General features: G+C 52.1%; 1 protein-coding gene across 3 annotated transcripts in view; it reads left to right on the plus strand.

Annotated features, from left to right (window-relative positions):
- The first annotated feature begins 4,510 nt into the window (after positions 1-4,510).
- RAB11FIP5 (RAB11 family interacting protein 5) overlaps positions 4,511-21,149 on the plus strand; it is a 36,003-nt gene continuing 19,364 nt past the window's right edge. For 2 of the 3 annotated variants that reach the window (XM_084766171.1, XM_084766172.1), the window contains exon 1: positions 4,511-5,121. In XM_084766171.1, coding sequence (XP_084622297.1) covers positions 4,691-5,121 — 431 coding nt within the window. In that variant the 5' untranslated portion in view covers positions 4,511-4,690. The remainder of the gene's footprint in view (positions 5,122-21,149) is intronic. The other variant, XM_084766173.1, reaches the window with a different exon arrangement.

Raw genomic sequence — 21,149 nt, forward strand, 5'->3', positions numbered from 1 at the left:
CAGGCTCTTAATGGAGCGTGGCAAACCCATGGTAGTTGAACGTTAATAAAGAAGCTTTCATTTAGAAAGACCTTGGGAATTTACTGCTAAAATGGGAACTTCAACTCCCCGAAGTGTGTGTGTGTGTGTGTGTGTGTGTGTGTGTGTGTGTAAGGTCAGTGTGGGAGGCCCTGGGTTTAGTTGGGGGAAGTGGAACGGAGACTTCTGAGTCTAAAACTCTGGGCAAGTCTGCTCACCTTTCCACATATCCAGCACCACGGCCCACCTGCCTCCCCGCCATGATGAGAGCAGATAGCCCTCTGAAGCTGCCCACAAGCCCCACTCAAATCTGTCTTTTATTAGAGTCGCCTTGGTCATGGTGTCTCTTCACAGCAATAGAACAGGGACTAATGGCTTGGTTACTGAATCCTGTTTCAAAAAACCGAGAACAAAATGACTAAAACCTACAGAAGTCTGTAGCATTTAGATGGCCGGCAAACCTATGGGAAGGCAGAGTGCCACAGGCAATAAAATTACCGAAACTGTTATTTAACTTCAAGTTTGCAAGTTTTCAGCTGCTGACTTCAGGGAAATGGGCTACGCTGTCTCTACCCGAATTCCCTCATCTGGGAACTGAGGGTAGCAAGAGTACCTCCGTCCCTGTTTTGGGGGGGCAAGGGAGATAACAAGGAACACAACCAGTAGAGTCCAAACCCCATGGGTTTACCCTTTACTGTCTAGGACCCTCAAGTTATATGCAGATAGAGTGTAAGGATTAGAAGGGCAGCAAATTGCTGGCAGTGTCGTGGTGCTTTTCTGTATTTTCCAAATAACTTATTGGATTTAAATTCACTCTGTGGCCAAGGACGAACATGGATGTATGATCCTCCCGCATCCGTCTCCCAAGCGACGGCAATGAAGGAGTGCTCCCCCACGCCCAGTTTATGTGATGCTGGAGATGGGATCCAGGGCTTCATGCGTGGCATGAACCGTGGCCACGGCCCTGCCTTTGAATCCCTATAACACACAGAAGGCTGGGGTGGGGCTCAAAGCTCGCATTTGTACTCCCAGAGTGCTCACTGAGATAGAGGAAAGGAGGAGGGAAAAAGGGAGAGTCCTGGGAAGCTCGTGGGCCAGCAAAATTGGTGTACTCAGTCTAGGAGAAAGCAACAAAGAGACCCTATGTAAAATGTGGCGTGGGGATCAACACTGGGAGACAGACAGATGGACGGATGGACAGACAGACAGACAGACACACACCCCTACCATGATGGGTTGACCCAATGGGCTGTGGAGGAGTGTTCCCAAGAGACTCCTTTCCCTAGAGTGCTGATCTCTCTCCCACCCCCACACCCCCTTTGCGGTAGAGGAGGGTGGCCCGGGAAGTGGAAATTTGGGCGCTACATAAGAAGTAGAGGCTAGCCCTGTGAACCTCCTAATCAAGGAAGGACAACAATAATAGAACTAAGAACAATGGTAGAACTGAGCATGGGGAGTGGGTGTGAGCCAGATAGAGTCTCTGTCTATCTTAGCAGGAAAGCAATAGGTAATGGATAATCCGGCCCGTGCCAGATTTAGATAGAGCCACAGAAGCAACTTTATACAGCCGGGTGGAGCCGACCCCCAGGCCTGGAAACACAAGTAGCTTTAGGAGGTACAGCCTCACGTGTGTGCTCCGTTGTAGGACGCCCAAGTGAAGTCCTGGGGTCAATCTCCAGCATACAACTGGAGATGCTGGGACAACTTAAATGAAACAAAAACTAGTGTGCTGGGTTGAAGATGGCCACGGTGGTGCTGAACTGGAATCCCAGAACTCTGGAGGGAAAGGCAGGAGGATCCGGGGTTCAAGGCCAGCCTGTGGTGACTTCACAGCCAGCCTGGGCTACACACGATCCTGTCTCAGAGTAAAAATAAGTTAATAAAGGGCGGGCATGGTGGAGAATACCTTATTTTGTTTGGTTGGTTTTTGAGACAGGGTTTCTCTGTGTAGCCTTGGCTGTCCTGGAGTCACTCTGTAGACCAGGCTGGCCTCAAACTCACAGTGATCCGCCTGCCTCTGCCTCCCCGAGTGCTGGGATTAAAGGCATGCGCCACCACGCCTGGGGGTGGAGAATACTTTTAAGACCAGCCCTTGGGAGGGGAGGCAGGCAACTCTCCTTGAGTTTGAGGCCAGCCAGGGTTACATGGTAAGACCCTGTCTCAAATAAAAATTTAAAAGTGTGATCAGATAGGATGGCTCAGCAGGTGCTTTCCATGGAACCTAATAACTTGATCCTGTGAGAACTGAGTCCCATGGGCTTATTTTTGGCGGGAAAGCATATGCTACAGTGCATTCGTGGAGGCTTTGAAGACAACGTAGGCTCCCTCCTCCTATCACATGGGTCTTGAGGATCAAGCTCAAGTCCTCACGTGCGGTGGCCATGGAGTGGCCTTGTTGCCGCCTATTATGTGGTGGGGCACGCCTTTAATCCCAGCATCCGGAAAGCAGAGATAGGCACATCTCTGAGTTCGAGGCCAAACTGGTCTACAGAAAGAGTTCCAGGACATCCAAGGTTACAGTGAGACTCTGTCTTGAACCGGCTCCACCCCCTAACTCGCCAAAAATTGGAAAAGAAAAAATATATAATTTAGGTATAGGCTCTGAAAGTTAACAGCAAAAAGGAAAGGCTCACCGTGTAGACCAGGCTAGCCTTGAATTTGCCTCCAGAGTCCTAGGATAACAGGCCTCGCTACCATGACTTCTTTGCTATATGCGTCTCAGGAAAATTTCTCTAACCTATAAATCTGTCTTCTGGGAAACCGAATTCACATACAGGGTGGCTCTGAAGATGACGTGAGGTCACACACACACAGCTCATGAGTCAGTGTTGGCTGACTCCTGCTGAAATTCAGCATCCATAATTATTAGCCATTAAGTTCATAATGAGCCAAGTGTTCTGGTAGTACTCAGGACACAGCACATAGTAGGCATGTATGAAGGGATTCAGAGGCTGAGGGTTGTAGCTCTGTGGTAGAAAGCTTGCCTCCTACAAACAAGGCCCTGTGGTGTGCAGTATAAGCCTAACAGAAAATGTTTGTGGGTTTTGAGTTTTGTTTTTGTTTTTCCAGGCAGGGTTTTCTCTGTGTAGCCCTGGCTGTCTTGGAACTCACTCTGTAGACCAGGCTGGACTCAAACTCATAGCGATCCACCTGCCTCTGCCTCCCAAGTGCAACTGCCCCCCCTTTTTGATTTGTTTCTTCTTATTTATTTATTTATTTATTTATTTATTTATTTATTTTTAGGTCAAAGTCTCACCATGCAGCCTTAGCTGTCCTGGAACTTACTCCATAGCTTTAAAACGCAAAAAGATCCTCCTGTCTCTGCCTCCCAAGTGCAAGTGCTAGGATTAAAGGTGTGCACCAAAATACTAAGCGACATAAAAGTTTTAAAGCCAGCTAGGTGTAAATTGGAGGATGTACAGGGCTAAATTTCTAGCCCCAGATCTCAACAAAAAACAAAAAATAAAATAAAATAAAATAAAAAAAGAAAGAAAATCTGGTGGTGGTGGCACACGCCTTTAATCCCAGTACTGAGGAGGCAGGAGGATCTCTGTGAGTTCGAGGCCAGCCTGGTCTACAGAGTGAGTTCTGGGACAGTCAAGGATACCCGGAGAAACCCTGTCTCAAAAAAGGTATTCAGTATGGTGTGATGGCTCAAAAAGAAAAAGACTCTGTCATGGTGGAGCCCACCTGAATTTCTATGAGTTCAAACCCTAATCTACATAGCGAGTTCCAGGACACTCAGGACTACATAAGAGACCCTGTCTTTAAAAAAAGGGGCAAAAAACAAAACAGAAAAAGAAGGTCTGTTTGCTTGGAGCCCTGCTCCAAGTGACTTCGCATTATCACCTAGGCGGTTGCTCCAAGTGATCACACATCCTCAGCTGCAGTGTCAGCGAAGGCTGCTGTGAGGGCCAGTCACGTGAAGCCGCGGGATGAAGACGGGAGCGCATGTGCGATTTAGGGGTTCTCCAGAGTAAGACCCCCCTCAAACCCACACTGAGGAGAGTGGGTCTGCGAAGCGGGGAGGGCTTTCGGGAGTAGGGGAGCTTGCAAGAAAACCTGGGGCTGACGAAGTAGAGCGCCGCGGATAAACAGTTCAAAGGTCGCGTTCTCCAGCTTAGGGTCGCGGCCCAAACGGGGCGGGACCACGGTAGAACCACGCCCACCTTTCTGCAGAAGCCGTTAGCAGCCTTTGCTGGTAGTCCCCCGCGTCTCTTCTTTTGCAGCTCCGCAATGTGCACACGCGAATCCGGTCGCGAATAAGGCGTGGCCGACTCCCAACCCCCTCCCATCCCAATGCATGCAGAGGCCGCGCCCCTTCCGCACGGGTCACCTTTTAATGCAGCAGCTCTAGCTTGAGGGTCCGCTAGAGGGGCTGGGCCTGTGAGGAAGCCCCGCCCACATCTTTGCAGAGGCCGCGCCCCTCTCTGGGTTCCTTCAGCTCCTAGGCTGGTGGAACCGGGGGGCGGGGCCTGGCCTGGGCCTGGGCGGGGCGTGACGTCGCCCGGCGGCCGGCGGCCCGGGAGGCGGGGCGGCGGGGAGGCGGCGGCCCGGGAGGCCCAGGCCATCCCGCAGCTGCGGCGGTCGGTGCGCTGCAGGCAGCGCAGGGAGCGGGCTCCTGACAGCATCCCGCGGCGGCCACGTTTGTCACTCGGTCCCGGGGTCCGCCATGGCACTGGTGCGGGACGCTGAATCGGCGGCCGGGTCCTCCCGCTGGCTGCCCACGCACGTCCAGGTGACGGTGCTGCGGGCCAGCGGGTTGAGGGGCAAGAGCTCGGGCGCCGGCAGCACTAGCGACGCGTACACGGTGATCCAGGTGGGCCGAGAGAAGTACAGCACCTCGGTGGTGGAGAAGACGCAAGGCTGTCCGGAATGGTGCGAAGAGTGTTCGTTCGAGCTGCCGCCCGGCGCCCTGGACGGCCTGCTGCGGGCGCAGGAGGCAGATGCGGGCCCTGCGCCCTGGGCCTCGGGCCCCAACGCAGCCTGCGAGCTGGTGCTCACCACTATGCACCGCTCACTCATCGGTGTGGACAAGTTTCTGGGCCGGGCCACCGTGGCTCTGGACGAGGTCTTCCGCGCAGGCCGCGCCCAGCACACGCAGTGAGTCTGGGGCCCTGGGAGGGGGGCACAAAACGGTTGAAGGCCTAACCCGGTGGGGCTGGTGGGACATCGGGACCCGGACCTCGCGCTCAAGGACACAAACCGACACACTAGTGGTTACTTCTCATTTTAGGGTCCCTTCCGACTGTCTCCCAAACAGCCTGGTGGGCCTGGAAGGCCTGATGGAGTTGGCGTAGTGACCAAGCATTAGGGGTACATGGCTAAGGAAAGTTCGGAATGGGATTCTGAGGCTGTGGGAGTTCAAGAAGGGAAATTTCAGAGCTTCTGGGGTCTGTCTTCCTTTTCTCAAAGAGATGCCCAGCCCGTTGGGGAGTGGAGAAGCTGTCTCTCACCTTGTAGAGGCGGCAAGGTGAGGTGTTATCTTCCAGGGCAAGATTGAAGGGAGATGCCACGGAAAACTCAGGGGTTACACAGGATATGTGCCTTCTTGAAATTTTAGGAATGCCCTTCACCGTCTAGACATACTCCCTGGCTCTGCTCAGGGTACCAGGACTTGAGAGAACTGGGCAGCCTCCTTAGAGTAAAGAAGGGAAACACTTGGGTCGGTGAGATAGCGGCGTGGTTATAATGCTCGGCAGTTCTTCAGATTATTTTCTCTAGGAAGTGTAGGAGGCTTTCGTATTGTTTTGAGATGTCTGTCTACGTAGCTCTGGCTGGCCTGGAACTTGCTATGTAGACCAGGCTCAGGAACTCACAGAGATCTTCCCCACCTCTGCCTTCCCCCAGTGCTGGGATTATAGGCGTGGGCCACAACGCCTGGCTTGGTTAGGTTTTAATCGTTTTGTCAGGGTTTCCCCTTTGCAGGGTTAAGACCAAGACCTAGGACTTGCCTGAGCTGTGATGGTGCACGCTTTTAATGCCAGCACTTGGGAGGCAGAGGTATGTGGATCTCTGAGTCCGAGGGCAGCCTGGTCTACCTAGTGAATTCCAGGCTAGCCAGAACTACATACACAGACCCTGCCTTGAAAACCAAACCAATCCAAACAAACAAACAAAAGACCAAAGACTTGGAGCACCCTTTCCTGTTTGGGCCAAGGACCATCTAGAAGTCAGTCCCCAGGGATGACCACCTGCTGTGGTTTGCTGGAGCAGTTAATTTCTAAGTCTCCTGGGTGGGGTCCCAGGGAATGGGTGCAGAGTGGTGGCCTACCCAGGAGAGCTGCTGGAAAAGATCCCATGGTTTTGATTAAATCAAGGAAGGCTTGCTGGAGAGGGCTAAGCCTTGAGTCTGGTCAGATGCAGAGGAAAGCAGGGTAGGACTAGAAAAGGGTCTGACCTTGAACAAGGTTTTTTTGTTTTTTGTTTTCCCCCCAAAACAAGATTAGGGAAGGGCTTTCCTGGCTGGCCTATTGCGGCTGGGGTGGGATAGCCCTGGGCACATTCCAGGCCGGCTGCGACGGTCTTCATCTCCCCTCCCCTGACTTCTTTCTGCCGTCCTCAGGACTTGCTGTTTTTGGTTGTTGGGTGTGGAGTCATGAGGTATAACTTGACCCTTGTTTTGTCCTTTTCCCTCCCTCTCTTGTGTCCTTTCCCTCCTTCCTGGTCCAGGCAGACCAGGGGCCTGGGTGTGGGATGGAATGTTCTCTCCTGATCGCTTAGCTCTTTTCCTTTTCCCATGCCTGTCACCTCTTCCGACATTCAGCTGTTCCATCTGGGCTTGGATATTACATGTGGGATCTGTGTGTTAGGGGGAGGGCGGACTAAAAGGGACAGGGGGAAAACAAACAACAACAAAAAAACTAGCGTGCGGGGAGAAGCTTCTTTGATTTTTTTTTTTTTTTCCTCCCCAATTCATGCCCTTGTTTCCCTGCTGGCCTTTGACTCTTCCTTGGTGGAGCTGGCCCAGCCTGCAAGTCCAGGTGGGCCTGTTTTCAGCCAAGAACAGTGCTCCCGGGAGAATCTGACGTCCTATCCCTTGATCTGAGCAGGAGCCTTAATTTACTTTCAGAAGTCATCTTTTCCACAAGCCTCACTTCACACCCACCTGGCTGCCTTTCTGCTGAGGCACTGACCCGGCTTATTTATAGAGTTGGAGAAGGCAGGAAGTGGGGCACTTAGGGTGGGCAGAGGAAAAGTCATCACGGTTGGCTCGCTCTGGTCTGCCAGTTACTGGCCCTCACAGTATGCTCACTGACAGAGAACCATGGCTGCCACTTCCATTCCACATCCCTCAGGCCCTAATGGCCAGTCCTGGAGGCATTTCCTGGACCACCCTGGCCTGAACCACTGAGGCAGAGAAGACCAGGGGGTAACATCCTTGGTTTCCAATACTGGTGGAAAAGTACTGTATTCACATTAAGTCTAGGAGGCAGGCAGGGGTGGAGGGAGCAGAGGTTGGCCCTGCACCTAGAGAATCTTACATGGGAAAGGCTGGCTCGTGGAAGAGGAGACTGGGAAGTTGCATGGAGCAGATCCGTTTCTCAAATGTGCTGCTTCACAGCCCGGCAGGTAAACTCTTGAGTGTCTCAGTTTACCAGTCTTTAAAATGGGGGTGACGTCCCCTGCCGGGGTTGATGAGACTATGGAGGAAGACCCGATGCAGCTCCCAGGCACTGTGCTGCGTGTGTTGGTCAGTGAACAGCAGTGGTGGTGGAAGGGCATGTTGGCAACACAGCCTGTCTGCCTACGTCTGGTAGAAGTCCTCTTGCCTTGAAAGAACTGCTCAAGAATTTATAACTCTGGGAAAGCCTCATGACCGTGGGTGGTGACAGGAGGAGCATCGGAATTCCCAACTGCCTTCTGCAGCCCCGGGAGGCCCCAGAACTTGAGCTGCACCTGGGAGGCATCCATAGTCCTAAAGACTGGCTTAGGTCACCTAGTGGCTCTGCAGCTCTCCCTGGCAGCCTTTCTTGGCACTGCCCGTGCCCTGGAGGAAGGCTCGCCGGCACAATGCTGGTTCCTTAACCATTTCACCACATTTCTGCAAGGCTCGCACGATGGTAGAGACTGGCTATATAGATGGGTAGGATGCTGTCTGTGAAGGCTTGGTGTAATAGAGATGGCTGCTCTCACAGGGTAGGGCTGGAGTTGCTGTGGGACAGCTTTCCTGTGCTGAGGCTCTAGCTGCCCCAGGGACCCCTGAAAGTCACTTCTCTGGGAGGCAGTCTTCCATGTGAGAGGGTTAGCTTTCGAAATATCCAAAGAGGAAACCCGTGCCACCCCACCCCACCAGGGATGGAACTCGGTGGCTAGTGTGTGCTAGGCAAACACACTATTGCTGAGCTGTTTTTCCAGACCTCAGAGAGGAAGCTCTCAAAACAAAAAACCATGGGGCACATGACACTTGGTGAGAGCTACTTGTCCCCCTCTGGAGCACCAGCTCCCTTGGTGACATCAGTGCTGTTGGGCTGGGACAATCCAACACGCTACTCCCTTGTAGCTTTTTACTGCCACTGTCCCCCTCCCCTCCCCGTGGGAGCAAGGCTTGACCCCCTGGCTCCCAGGACCTAGGTGGAGTAGTGGCAGTTAGTGCTCTTTGTTACCTGTGAGTCAGATGAGGATACCTGGACTCTTCTGGCCTTACTGCTGTGGATGTAGCTTGTGCCACAGGGAAATGATCCTGAAAAACTTAGAAGAGGGAAGAGAAAGCAGCAGGACTTTTGGAATAAAAAACTAGGGAGTCTGTCAGTGAGCATTTTGGCTAGGGAGACCAGTTTTGGCCCCTGAGAGTGCTGGTTGGTCTGTACTGGGGAAGGAGAGGGTAGAGGAACCTTAATTCAGAACATGGCTGCTCTGGCAAGAGATCACATCCAAAGACCTTCTAAATCTGTGTGACCCACCTGGAACACAAACATGCCTTTAATTCAGCAGACAGAGGCAAGCAGATCCGAGTTCAAGGCCAGCCTAGTATAGAGCAAGTTTAAAGTAAAGCTTAGGTCCAGGTGTGGTGGCACACACCTTTAATCCCAAACAATGAAGGTAAAGTTAGTTTATAGAAGGAAACACCCATGCCTGAAAGTGATGTTTAGTTGAGTGGCAGAAAAAGTGATGAATAAGAGAAAGATTTGAGAGGATAGGATATGCCCAACTCTCCTGAGAAGAGGAAAAAAAGGGGAAGTTATGAGAGAGAGAGAGAGAGAGAGAGAGAGAGAGGGAGAGAAGGCAGTTTTACCTGGAAAGTTTTACAGAGAGAGGTTGAAGGCAGAATAAGCCAGAGAACGAGAAGGAGTCAGAAGATTAGAGCAAATTGCTGGGGTTAGTTTGAGACCAAGCAGAGCAGCTTTGGGCCGAGAGAGAAGCCAGATCGGATCAGTCAGCTGGGAGAGGCGCTTGAGCCAGAACAGCTGAGCTGAAGCAGCCAGCTATGAGCTCAGAAGGAATAAGAGTGAGCTCAGTAAGCAGGAAGTCTCAGGCTGAAACCATTCTAGGCCTAGGTTGGATTGTATGGGGGCTAGAAGCTTCCAGGACTAGGCTTAGGCCTACTTTAGCAGACAGAGGCAGTAATCCTCCGAGACAACAATTAGAGCAGGCAAATAAAAGTTGCTTTTACAAGGGAGGACATAGCGTCAGCTTGTGTGGAGCCCATTTGCCTTCTCCCCGACCTGGTCCCAGCCTTGAAGCCTGTGGTACAGAAATAGATTGAGCTGGTGCTCTGGAAAAGCCATGGCTGTGGGGTTGTTGGCTTGGACCAGTTGTCTTTTGTCATCATAGTATACAGCTGTGTGGGACCCAGGACAGGCGGCTAACTGTGCCCCTTGAGTAGCTTCCTCAGATCCTGCCCGGCCTGCGCTGCTGTGTGTTTGTTTATTGGAGAGGGCAGGCCCAGGGAAGCTCATGGGTGTGGAGGTCTGAGAGCAGAGGTTCCCCCCAGCTGGCCGTGACCACTTTAGTTTCTGATCCCCCTGCACCCTAAGAGCTGGGATGACTGGCAGGAGCCATTGTGCTGGGCTGTTGGGAGGGTCTCTGGGGCTTCTTTTCCTCCCACATCCATGCAACCTTCTTTCTCCTCTGGCTTCTCAGTGTGACCTGGTTTTCAAGAAGCAGCCAACGCCCACTCAGGCCCCTGGTTTAGACCCCTGCTTGAACCCAGGTCTGGAGTGGATGCTGGTGGGGTGTGGCATTAGGAAAGCTTGATTGTGGCTGGTGGCCTAACCCTGTTTGGGGTTGCTTGAGCAGCAGCATCGGGAGTGTGGGGGGAGGAAGGTGGCGGTGGGGGAGGAAGTATGACTCCTAACCCCGCCACAGTGGCTTCCCTTCTCCTTTGAATCTGGCGCTGGCACTGAGTGAGCCCAGGGCCAGGACCAGGCAGTCCCCAGGGATCTATGGCCAACCTCGTCTGCCTCGTCTGCCCCCTCCCCATTCCAGTATGGGGGAGAAGATACAAGTCAGCAGAACCCCATCCTTGTTGACCTTGAGGCCTGATTTTCCTTGGAAACATTTTTTTCTCCCTTTGCGACAGTTTCACTGCAGATCTGAGGCTGACCTGGAACTTGGTGTGTGGCCCAGGCTGCAGATGGCCGCCCCTTGTTGTTACAGCCACCTTGGCGCTGGGGTGCTTTCCTTGCTGCTAAACTGCTGGTCTGGCCTTTGCCAGATGTTTCCTTGCCCTGCCCACCCCGTTCGGGACAGATGACTAACACACAATGACAGGAGCGGCCACTGCTCTGTGGAAATCAGCCCCCACACTGCATTTCCCCCATAGAGTGTGTCCTCAGCCTGGATTCTGGAAGGCCAGAACTGCAAGACTGCTCACTTTGTCCTTTGCTGAGCTGGCTTCCCTATGGGTGAGAGAGGTCATGGTTCTTGGTGATGAGGCCCTGCATGGGGTGAGGACCAGGGTCTCCTCAGATGGCATTGAGCAGGGCTCACAGAAGATGTTGTGGGGAGAGGCTTTAGCAGGTCATCCAAGCTTTGGCTCACCTCCTGTCCACTGGGTCTTTCCCCTGCGAATTCCAGCCTCAGAGCTAGAGGAGGACGGAACATGTGGAGACTGGCTGGGCATAGGGAGAAGAGAGCCCAGAAGCTACTCTGTAGTCAGGGAGGGTGTGGCTCGGTCTTAAGCCTGGGCAGCTTGACAAGTTATGGTGAGCAAGAGCTGGTGGTTGGGGTCCTGTGTGCATCATGGGCTTTCTGCTGGTTGGGAGCTCGGCTGTGGGTAGCAGAGGGGTGTGTGGGCTCTCTACAGGCCTGGAAGGGTAGCCTCCTGTAGGGGCGCCCTGGAGCACATGACAAAGTTCAAGATTGGCCTCTGGAGGGGAGGGGCTCTGCGGAGATGTGGACATCTCTCTGCCCTGGGAGGAGGCATTTTAGTTACAGCCTGTGTTCTTGGGCCTGGTCAGAAGCCCTGGCAGTGTTCAGAGCAGATGGGTCACTGGCTTTGCTATAGTCAAGGCCAGCCTCCTTGAGGCGGTAACACACACTAGAGGCCTGTTGGGTGGCCTTTAGCGAAACTATCTGCCTCCCAGCCCTAGGATCGGGCTTCTTTCTGTCCTGTTCCTGTGTGTCAGTCACAAATTCTGTGAGCTGTCATTCTGTCACCTTGCTTCATGGCTGAGTAGTTCTTGGTACATAGAAGTGACCAAATTTGACACAGCATGCCACCATAGGAACATTCGTTTATTCCCCCCCGCTCCCGCATTGCACAAGTCCATGTGTTTGGTGTGTGTATGTGTGTGTGTGTGTGTTCTCGGCTGAGGCTTCCTCTCCTTCTCCAATACAGATCTCTAGATCTTGGGGTTGGCCTTGGGGACTATGCTCCCTGAGTTTTTTTGTTTTTTGAGTTATTTTTTGTTGTTGTTGTTTTGTTTTTTGCCAGACAGGGTTTCTCTGTGTAGCCTTGGTTGTCCTAGACTTTCTCTGTAGACCAGGCTGGCCTCGACCTCACAGCGATCCACCTGCCTCTGCCGCCTAAGTGCTGGGGTTAAAGGCGTGCGCCACCACCGCCTGGCTGCTCCCTGAGTTTCTGAGTTAAGCAGTTCATCATGGCTGTCTCCGGTTCTAGCTGGTCACGCTCATCCTAGGGACTAAGTGTTGTTTGGGGCTTGGGGCATCACAAGGGTAGGATGAGGCCAGGACACCCCTCAGACTTGGATGGGCCCCTCCAAATCTCCCCAGCTTCCCTGTGTGCCCCAGACTTGTTTAACTTGACAGAAGGGCTGCTCGCCCTCCTGTTCTTCTTCTGCAGCAGTGCAACCCCTTGTTATTTGCTTCCTATTGTTTTCAACATCTGGGAAGCCTTCCCTGAGGTCCCACTGTAACCGCTGGGCCTAGGCAGGTCTGAGGAAGAAATGAGAGGGAAATGGGTTGTCCCTTCAGGAGAGGGGCAACAGTGTGTGTTTGAGGGGTTAGTAGGGAGCTTTTGCCTCCACAGAGCCAGCAGCCAGTCAGCCCCAGAGGGAGAGCCAGGAGAACGTGTTCAGGGCGGAGGAATCAGGCTGGACCTTTTGGAGGATGCAGAAGAGAGACCTGACATGGCCTAGTGATCAGAAGGCAGCAGGGACCACCTCAGTACTATGGGGAAAGATAGCCAGCAAGGGTAGTTGAGTGAGCTGAGTTTAGGTACATCTTGCCCCCTCCACCTTGGGCCACATTGCTCCCCTTCTCAGAGGCAGCCAGTCTTTCTAGCTCTGGGGTGAGCTTCCAAACTTACTTCCTGCATTACAAGCAAGTGAACTGCATATTTCTCTTCCCTCCCTGTTTGTTTGCCCAAGTGCAGCATTCTCAAATGCAGCTCTGTGCCTATGACCCTCCTGCTTCGCTTTCCCACGCAGGGGAAAGTTATTAATGTTCTCTGTCTATCCTGGGCTTCAAACAGGCTCTGGAGAAGGATAGTCACCACCCTGCTCTGGCCTCTCTGACCCAAGGTTCCTGGGCAGAGTGTGCTTGGGAGCCTGGTGGAGGCCAGGTGGGTTAGCTAAGTAGAGGTCTGTCCATCTCTTGTTGCTGAAGTTCCCCATGGAAGGTCATCTTGCCAACTTCTTCCTTCCTCCTGGATGGATGGAGTCATTGCTGCCTGGTCCTGGCCACCTTGTTCCTTGAGGCAAGTGACAGCCTGTAAAAGGCCGTCCATAGATAATAAACCCAAAGCTTTTATATGTGGCTGTCCTACTTCTCAGCGTGTTTTCCAGAATTATCTCATTTTGCTCCCCCCCTGAGGGCAGCAGGGTGACCCCTATCTCCACAGACAGAAGACTGGGGTCTCGCGACACAGATTGACCTGTTTGAGGTCTCGGGGCTCCATAGTAGCGAGCAGGTTCCCAACCTTGAGCTCAGTGCACTTTCCCCTGCCTGTGCTCCTGTCCCTGCACCCTGAATATCTGCCATTGCTACTTGGTGGTTAGACTTGTCTTCTGGCATTTTTATAGCGTGGGGCTCCCAGCCCCTTCTGAGGCCAGCTGACAGGCTGACCTTTGGAGCTTAAGGCAGTGGGACAAGGATTGGAGGAGATGTTTATGTGAAGGAAGTGTGGTGGAGTTGAGTCTGGCTGTGGTTTGAGGTGACAGCCACAGGGGTAACAAGTGAATACCAGCCTGGGCCCTCTCCAAGGGTTGTGGCTGCCAGGCCTGGCACAGTGTCAGAGGAGGTGATAAGATTAGTCTTTGGGCCTGATAAAAGGCTCTATCATGTCCCGGGACTGTGTCTGGCTTGTAGTTTAAGTATAGGGACCAAGTCAAAGAGCAGGTTTTAGGTTGTGGGTGTTAGGAGACACAGGGGCTGTCCTGTGAGCCTGCCTGCACCTGTCCACTGGTATGTGAGACAGACTGCTTCCATGGGAATTTGGAGAGGAGAGGAGGTAGAAGATGGAGGGAGAAGGCAGAAGAGAGGGGTGTGTGTGTGTGTCTCTGTGTGTTTCTGTGTGTGTGTGTCCTGGTTGTCTCCAGACTTCCAACTATGGATTTTAACTTGTGCGTTCCCATTTTTAAGATCTGTTTTATCACTCCATTTTGCAGAGGCAAATAGCATTTGAAAATTTACCCACAGAGCTCTGGTGGTATAATATGCTCAGTAGCAGAGGCCTTGCCTACCAGGTGTGAAGTCCTGGGCTCAATTCCCCCTACTGTCAAAAAGCAAAAGCAATCCCAAAAGTGCAGTTCAGAGGGCTGGAGCTGCAGCTCAGCGGGTAGAGTGCTTGCCCAGCATGCCAAAAGTCCTGGGTCCCACCCCAGCAGCACACTAACTGGGTGTGGTCGCGCCTTCCCAGTGCTTGAGTCAGGAAGATCTGGGGTTCAGAGTCATTCTTACAAAGTTCAGAGCTAATTGTGCTATATGAGACCCCGTCTCAAAATAAAACAAACTTTATTCAGTAAAGCAGAGGCAGGACAAGAATCAGGCCTTTCTGTCTTTCAGTCACCGAGGGTTTTCTGCAATGCCCTTAAATCTGCTCCCTTCCCCTCTTCCCCCCCCTCCCGTTTTCTGTAAGTAAGTCTGAGTCCTGCTGGTGCTCTCTCCCTCTTTGAGTCCTGCTGGTGCTCTCTCCCTCTTTGAGTCCTGCTGGTGCTCTCTCCCTCTTTGTCTTTATCTAGCGGATGGTAGAAGGCGGGCTGGTTTGTTTTACTTGCTTTTGTTTTGTTTTGAGTCAGGCTTTTACCACTGTTACTCTTGCTTACCTGGAAATCTTCAGCCCAGGCAATTCTCCTGCCTCAGCCTCCAGAAGAGCTGGGAGCAGGTCATCACACTCGGCTGCGTGTTCTGTACCTTGGGTCCTGGTTTCACTCATCTGTCAGCCATGCCGACAGAGCACCTGAGAGGACCGTATTTTGGCTCACATTTTCAGAGATTTCAGCCCAAGGTTTGGCTGGCTGATTTAGTCCTGAGGTAAGGTAGGATATCCTTGTGTCTGGCGTCTGTGGTGGAAGTGGCTGCTTCACCTCACGGTTGCCTGGAAGAGACCTGAGACCCCTGCCTGTGGCCTGCTGTGTTCCAACATGGCTCAGCCCATGGATAAAGGGAGAGCTCTGATCCAGTCACCTGCAGCGAGGAACAAGCCTGCAGCACATTAGCTTTTGGGGGAACATTTCATTCCAAACCTATCATACAGGTGGCATCTTGACTTGTGGAATATATAAAAGGTGGACGAGTATTGGTTTGTGCTGTCAATCACTGGGAGAATCCCGGATAGAGTGGTGCTGCCAGGGCACCAAAAATGTCTCCCGAGGAAGCCCCTGTCCCTCTTGCCTTCCCCATTGCTCCTGGGTCAGGATTTCCTGGTTGAGATAAGGCCTCTTTGTAGCTCATGCTGGCTTTGAACTTGCCATGTTGCTAAGAATGGCTTTGAAATCCCAACCCTCCAACCTCATCCCGCAAATGCTGAGATTACAGGTGTGTGCTACTATGGTCAACTTCCCAGAACTTTTTGGTTTTTCAAGACAAGGTTTCTCTGTGTAGCCTTGGCTGTCCTAGACTTGCTTTGTAGACCAGGCTGGCCCCGAACTCACAATGATCCGCCTGCCTCTGCCTCTGAGTGCTGGGATTAAAGGCATGTGCAACCACGCCCGGCTCCCAGAATAGTGTTTATATAGTTTTTACTTTATTTATTATTGTGTGATGATGCTCCTACCTATGAGCAGGCACGTGTGCTCTTCAGTGTGTGTATAGAGGTCAAAGAACAGCCTCTTGGCGTCAGTCCTGGTCCACGGGGGTTCTGGGGATTGAACTGAGGTCACCAGGCTTGTGTGGCAAGTGGTTTTACCTGTTGAACCATCTCACTGCCCCAGGATTTTCTTTTCTTTCTTTCTTTTTCTTCTTTTGTGTCTTGTTTTTGTTTTTTTCAAGACAGGCTTTCTCTGTGTAGTTTTGACATTCCTGGAACTTTCTCTGTAGACCAGGCTGGCCTTGAATTCATCTTCTGCCTCTGCCTTTCAAGTGGGATTAAAGGTGTGTGCCACCACCGCCCAGCATGGATTTTTTTTTTCATTTGTGTGGGGGTGGGGTGGGGGGGGGTGGGTGTGGTGGTGGTGGGGTGTATATGATAAATGCCATGGCACATGAGGCGGGCAGAGGAAACTTACTGGAATTGGTTTCCTCCACCATGTAGGTCCCTTGGATCAAACTCAGGTTATCAAGCTTAGTGGCAAACACTTTTCTGAGCCATCTCTTTGGCCCAGGATTATGTTTTTAAACTTCTGTTTTAGGCTGTTAGCTGCTGCTACTTAAAGAAAAATAAACAAAGTGTCTGTTTATTTTTTCATGATGAGAAATTGCTGTTAAAGTGTGAGGGGTTTGGGAACCAGCCTGGCCTGGGACCTGCCATGGTTGTACTGGCTCCATGCTGGCCCCCCCCCCTTCTCACTATGCTGCCGGTCCATGGCATCGTCTCTCTTCCTACAGCAGTGTCCATCCGTTCTGCCCTGAGTCATACCCTATAATACATTCCAGGGTTCACAATAAAGCTACAGGTCTGCAGACAGGCATGGTGGCTCACACCTGGAATCCCAGCATTTGGAGAGGCTGAGGGAGGAGGACGGCTGAGAGTTCCAGGCCAAACCAGGCTACAGAGTGAGACCCTGTTTCAAAACCAAATAACAGGGGCTGGAGAATGGCTCAGTGATTAAGAGAGCACATTGCCCGCCCCATGTCCAGCAGCTCATTACCACCTGTAATTCCAGCCCCAGGGGGATCTGATAGCCTCTTCTGGCCTCCATGGACGCTTGAATTCCTGTGCACAAACTCCTACACAAACACAAATAAATAACAAAATGAAATTTTTAAAAAGCTAAAAACAAGAAAAGAAGCCAGACATGGTGGCACACACCTTTAATCCCAGCACTTGGGAGGTAGAGGCAGGTGGATCTCTGTGAGTTTGAGGCTAGCCTGGTCTACAAAGAGAGTTCCAGGACAGCTTGGGCTATTTATACAGAGAAACCCTGTATTAAAAAGTCAAAAAAAAAAAAAAAGTCAAAAAAGAAAGAAAGAAAGAAAGAAAGTCCTGGTTCCCATGTATGGTATAGGCTGTCGCCTGTCTGCCCCCAGCCTGCTATTTGCAGCCCATCCCAGCTCCTGCACTTTGTGTTCTTCCCATCTGGAATGTCTCCTGCGGAGGCCCCTTTCCTACCCATCCCGTGACGCCTCCCAGGTCCCCTGGCCATTCCTTTTCACTGTGCGTTTCATCTGTGTTTTCCTATGGTGGCCGCCATCTTCCTTTATTTGCCTCTCTAGGGTGTGAGTGCCACAGGACACTCTGTTCTTTTCCCTGGAATATTTGAGTGGAGGCCTGGTTTAGGCAACCTCTGGCTCTGTAGGGCGTTGCTGGCAGGACCCCTGTGCCTCTGGGAGGGATGGTGCTGGCTGATGTGCTGTGTGCCAGCTTCGGGTAAACAGACTTCTGTTCACATTTTTTCCAGGAAAAGTCACGTAAGAAGGAGCTCCCTAACAGTTGGGCAGGGCCAACTGTGGAGAACCCACTGCCTTGTCTGTGCGTCCCTGAGTTCATGTAGGAAGCCCGCACCCATGCCAGGCGGACTCACGCCAAGATGTCTGGTGCCTGGGGCTGGAGAATTATAATGAATGGAAACATGGGGGATCTACTTCTGGGGCCACAGGAGTTCCAGTTCCTCCACTGGATGGACAGAGAGAATTGGGAAGGTTGGGAGAAGAGACACAGCCAATAGCCATGAAGAGATTTTTTTTGACTTGGGGGCATTGTCACAGAGCTGCTGCTGTGTGAGGATGGCACCATGCGTGTGTTTTCACACAGCACCTGGATCTAAAGATAGCTCTAGAATATTCTGGAACATTTGTGTGTTCTGACTCATTTCACTCTCCTTTTTCTCCCATTAGGGATCTATGATGGGGTTACTGTAAACCCTTGTAGAGATTGGGGGTTAGCCTTTTCTCTTGTTTTATGACTGGCTCCAACTTCTAATGATGCCCCCCAACTCCTGAGCCTTGTGCTCACCTGTGGACACCGCAGTCCCACCCACTCATTGGCCCAGCAGATGTTCTACCACGTGCAGCTTGCAAGCAGTGTGTCATTAGGCTTACTTGGGAGCATGGTGTGAGTACATGGAGGGTTATAGAGAGGGGTGTGAGTGAACCCAGGGTAGTTGTATCCCCCAAAGCCCCATCCCAGCATGGGTAATAACCTCTCCAAAGCTGCACAGATGGAGTCTCCCCTTCAGTCAGCCTACTGCTTGGGTAGTCCAGTGCCTTCTAAGGCCACACGTGGCTGGACACTGTTCTTTGCAGCTGGGGTGTGGGAGATAGCATGGAGGGAGTGTCTGGGATCTAGTCCATCTCCTTCCTGTTTTGTTTTTGAGACAGAGTCTCTCTTTAAGTATGGTTGTCTTAGAACTGCCTATGTAGACCAGGCTGGCCTGGAACTCATAGAGATCCACTTACCTCTGCCTTAAGTGCTGGGATTAAAGGCGTGCACCACCATGCCTGACAAAGCTTTTAATTGCTGCCCGGACAAGGAAGCAGAAATGTGTGATATTGGTCACACGATCACTGGTTGCTGTTCCCTAGGAGGCAGGTGCCCTCCCTGGTCCCCTTCTTTCTCTCTCCCTAAGTCACCTTCATTGGCGTTCAGGGTGTTTGAAGGCCAGCCGACCACCATGAGCAGATGTGATGCTGGGGAACCTGGGTGGGAATCCACAGAGGTGCCTGCCTTCTGTCTTCTGCTGGAGCCTCAGCCTGGAGGCTTTGGAGGAGAGGGAGGTCTGGCCCTCTGCTGAGCTCCCTTTCCGGGCATTCTCAGCCTTCCCAGTGCTGTGGGCTCATTGGCCTCTGAGGCCCAGGGGCCTCTTCTCAGAGTTAGGTCTCTAAATAGACAGGTTATAAGCCCTGCACACCGAGAGTAGTCAACACAGGAGAAGACTAGGCTTCGGTCCTGCATTGAGTCCAGTGATCTGGTTCATTGCTCTTTGTTATGTAGATCAGAGCAGTGGTCGATGTGCTTTCAGCAGCTGTCAACCAATGTGGAACAACGTGTGTGTTTGTGTGTGTGTGTGTGTGTGTTTTACACTTCTGTATATTGCCACTATGCTGTTACTGTCTCAAATGACCAAACCAAACAAAACATTTTTGGATGTTGGTGAAGAGATGGCTACTTCACCCCCCACCATGTTTTTATCACTCGGGTTCTGCATCCTACCCTGATGTCACAGGCTGGGAAGGGATCAGGACATTTCAGTGTGCTGTGCGCTTAGTATAGTGAAGGGCTGGGTTTGGTAGTGGAGTGGTGATGACATCCGTGGTTTTTCAGGGTCAAGTGTTGGGCTAGAGGTCAGCACCCAGCCTCTTCCTTTCCTTTTTTTATTTGTTTGTTTGTTTGTTTGTTTTTGTTTTTTGAGACAGGGTTTCTCTGTGTAGCCTTGGCTGTCCTGGACTCACTTTGTAGACCAGGCTGGCCTCGAACTCACAGTGATCCACCTGCCTCTGCCTCCCGAGTGCTGGGATTAAAGGCGTGCACCACCACGCCTGGCACTGCCTCTTCCTTTCCTAATCCTTGGTACTTTCTAGGTCTGCTAGAGCATCTTCTCTCAGTGAGTGGGTATCAAAACCAGGCCCTTTCACAGAGGTCACATGATCCCAGGACTTGGACTCCCTGAGGGGTCACCCCACCTATGGCTCCTTTAAACCTTGCTAAATCAGTTAGTAAGAGAGCCTGCATGGCCATGTGTGAGGCCCCGGGGTCCATCCTCAGCACTGCAAAAAGCCAAGAGTAGCCCACATTTGCAGTCTTAGCATTCAGGAGGTAGAGGCAAGAGAGTCAGAAGTTCAAGGTCATCCTCAGCTACATATCAAATAGGCCATCCTGTGGCTACATGATACCTTGTCTCAAATCAAAACAGAAACAAACTTGGGGAAAACAGCCTCCTGCACAGAGCCGAGGAGAGCAGGCCTGGACTATGGGGAAGCTTAGTAAGAACCCTGTCAGCTGAGCGCTTCCTGGAGCTCATCTCCCTGACAAAGTCCAGTGGTCACGTGTGGCCTCGGGACTCAGGTCTCAGACTCTTCCTTATGACCCCAGGGGCAGAGAGCGGCGGGATGGGTGTGGGAGGGCCATCAGCGCTCAGTAACAGGATCCGGACCCTAAGTAGCTGTTTGTACTAGTGGGCTTCCCAGCCTTAACACCCACTGTTTACCACATGGCGTAACACGGGAGCCCCAATACTTGGAGAACCAATGTGGCAGTGGCCACAGGCGCCTGTGTAAGCAGCAGGAGACCCCTGTCAGGCTGAGGCTTGTGGGGAGCCGCAATTTACCCCTAGTCCTATTCAGGGGGCTTGTAAGATAAGCTACGCTTTCTCTATCGTAGAGTTATCACAGGGTACCTCTAAAGAGACACTGAACCTCAAAGCCAGGCAGCTTCACGTTCAGATGGACTCCACTTACTGTGTGACCCCGGGCAAACCACAAACCTCCATTTGTCAGTTCAGCGGAAATAGCAGATCCATGACTGGGCAGCCAAAGTCATGCAGGACCTGGTGTGTGACAAGCTCCCCATAAGGCTAACTCTGGTTGTGGTCTGTCTGGTCTGTTTGTCTACAGCCCCTCACACAGTGTGGCTCCAGGCAGCAGTAGCCTGGTCACTACCGGGAACTGGGTGGAAATGGAGCCTCTTGGGAAATATCTGAGGCATCCAGGGTATTGTATGATATGTGGATGTCAGGACACCCTCGGTATCAGCTCTTACCTTCCATCTTGATAGAGTCAAGGTCTCTTTGCTGTTTGTCACTGCAGTGAGCCAGGCTAAATGGCCCAAGGGCATCTGAAGATTCTCCTGTGTTTGCCTCCCATCTCCTTTCAGGGAAAAAAAAGAGGTTGAACCCATCATAGCATGGTTTACAGGAAGTCTTTATGAGGTGGCCCCTTCCCCAGGTGTGCTGTCCTTGGCAGGTGGCCTCCTCCTGGGGAGGGAGTGGCGCGTCTAGGATCCGGCATCTAATAAGAAGTGTCTTAGCTGGGCCAGGTGGATCAGAGTTCAAGGCCAGCCTTGTTACAGTGCAAGTTCAAGGTCAGCCAGGGCAACTCAGTGAAACCTTGTTTCAAAAATAATTAGGGGGTTGGAGAAATGGCTCAGTGGTTAAGAGCCCTGCCTGCTTTTTAGAGGAGCCAGGTTCACTTCC

This window comes from Acomys minous (assembly GCF_964271855.1).
Source record: "Acomys minous genome assembly, chromosome: 17".
NCBI lineage: Eukaryota > Metazoa > Chordata > Mammalia > Rodentia > Muridae > Acomys > Acomys minous.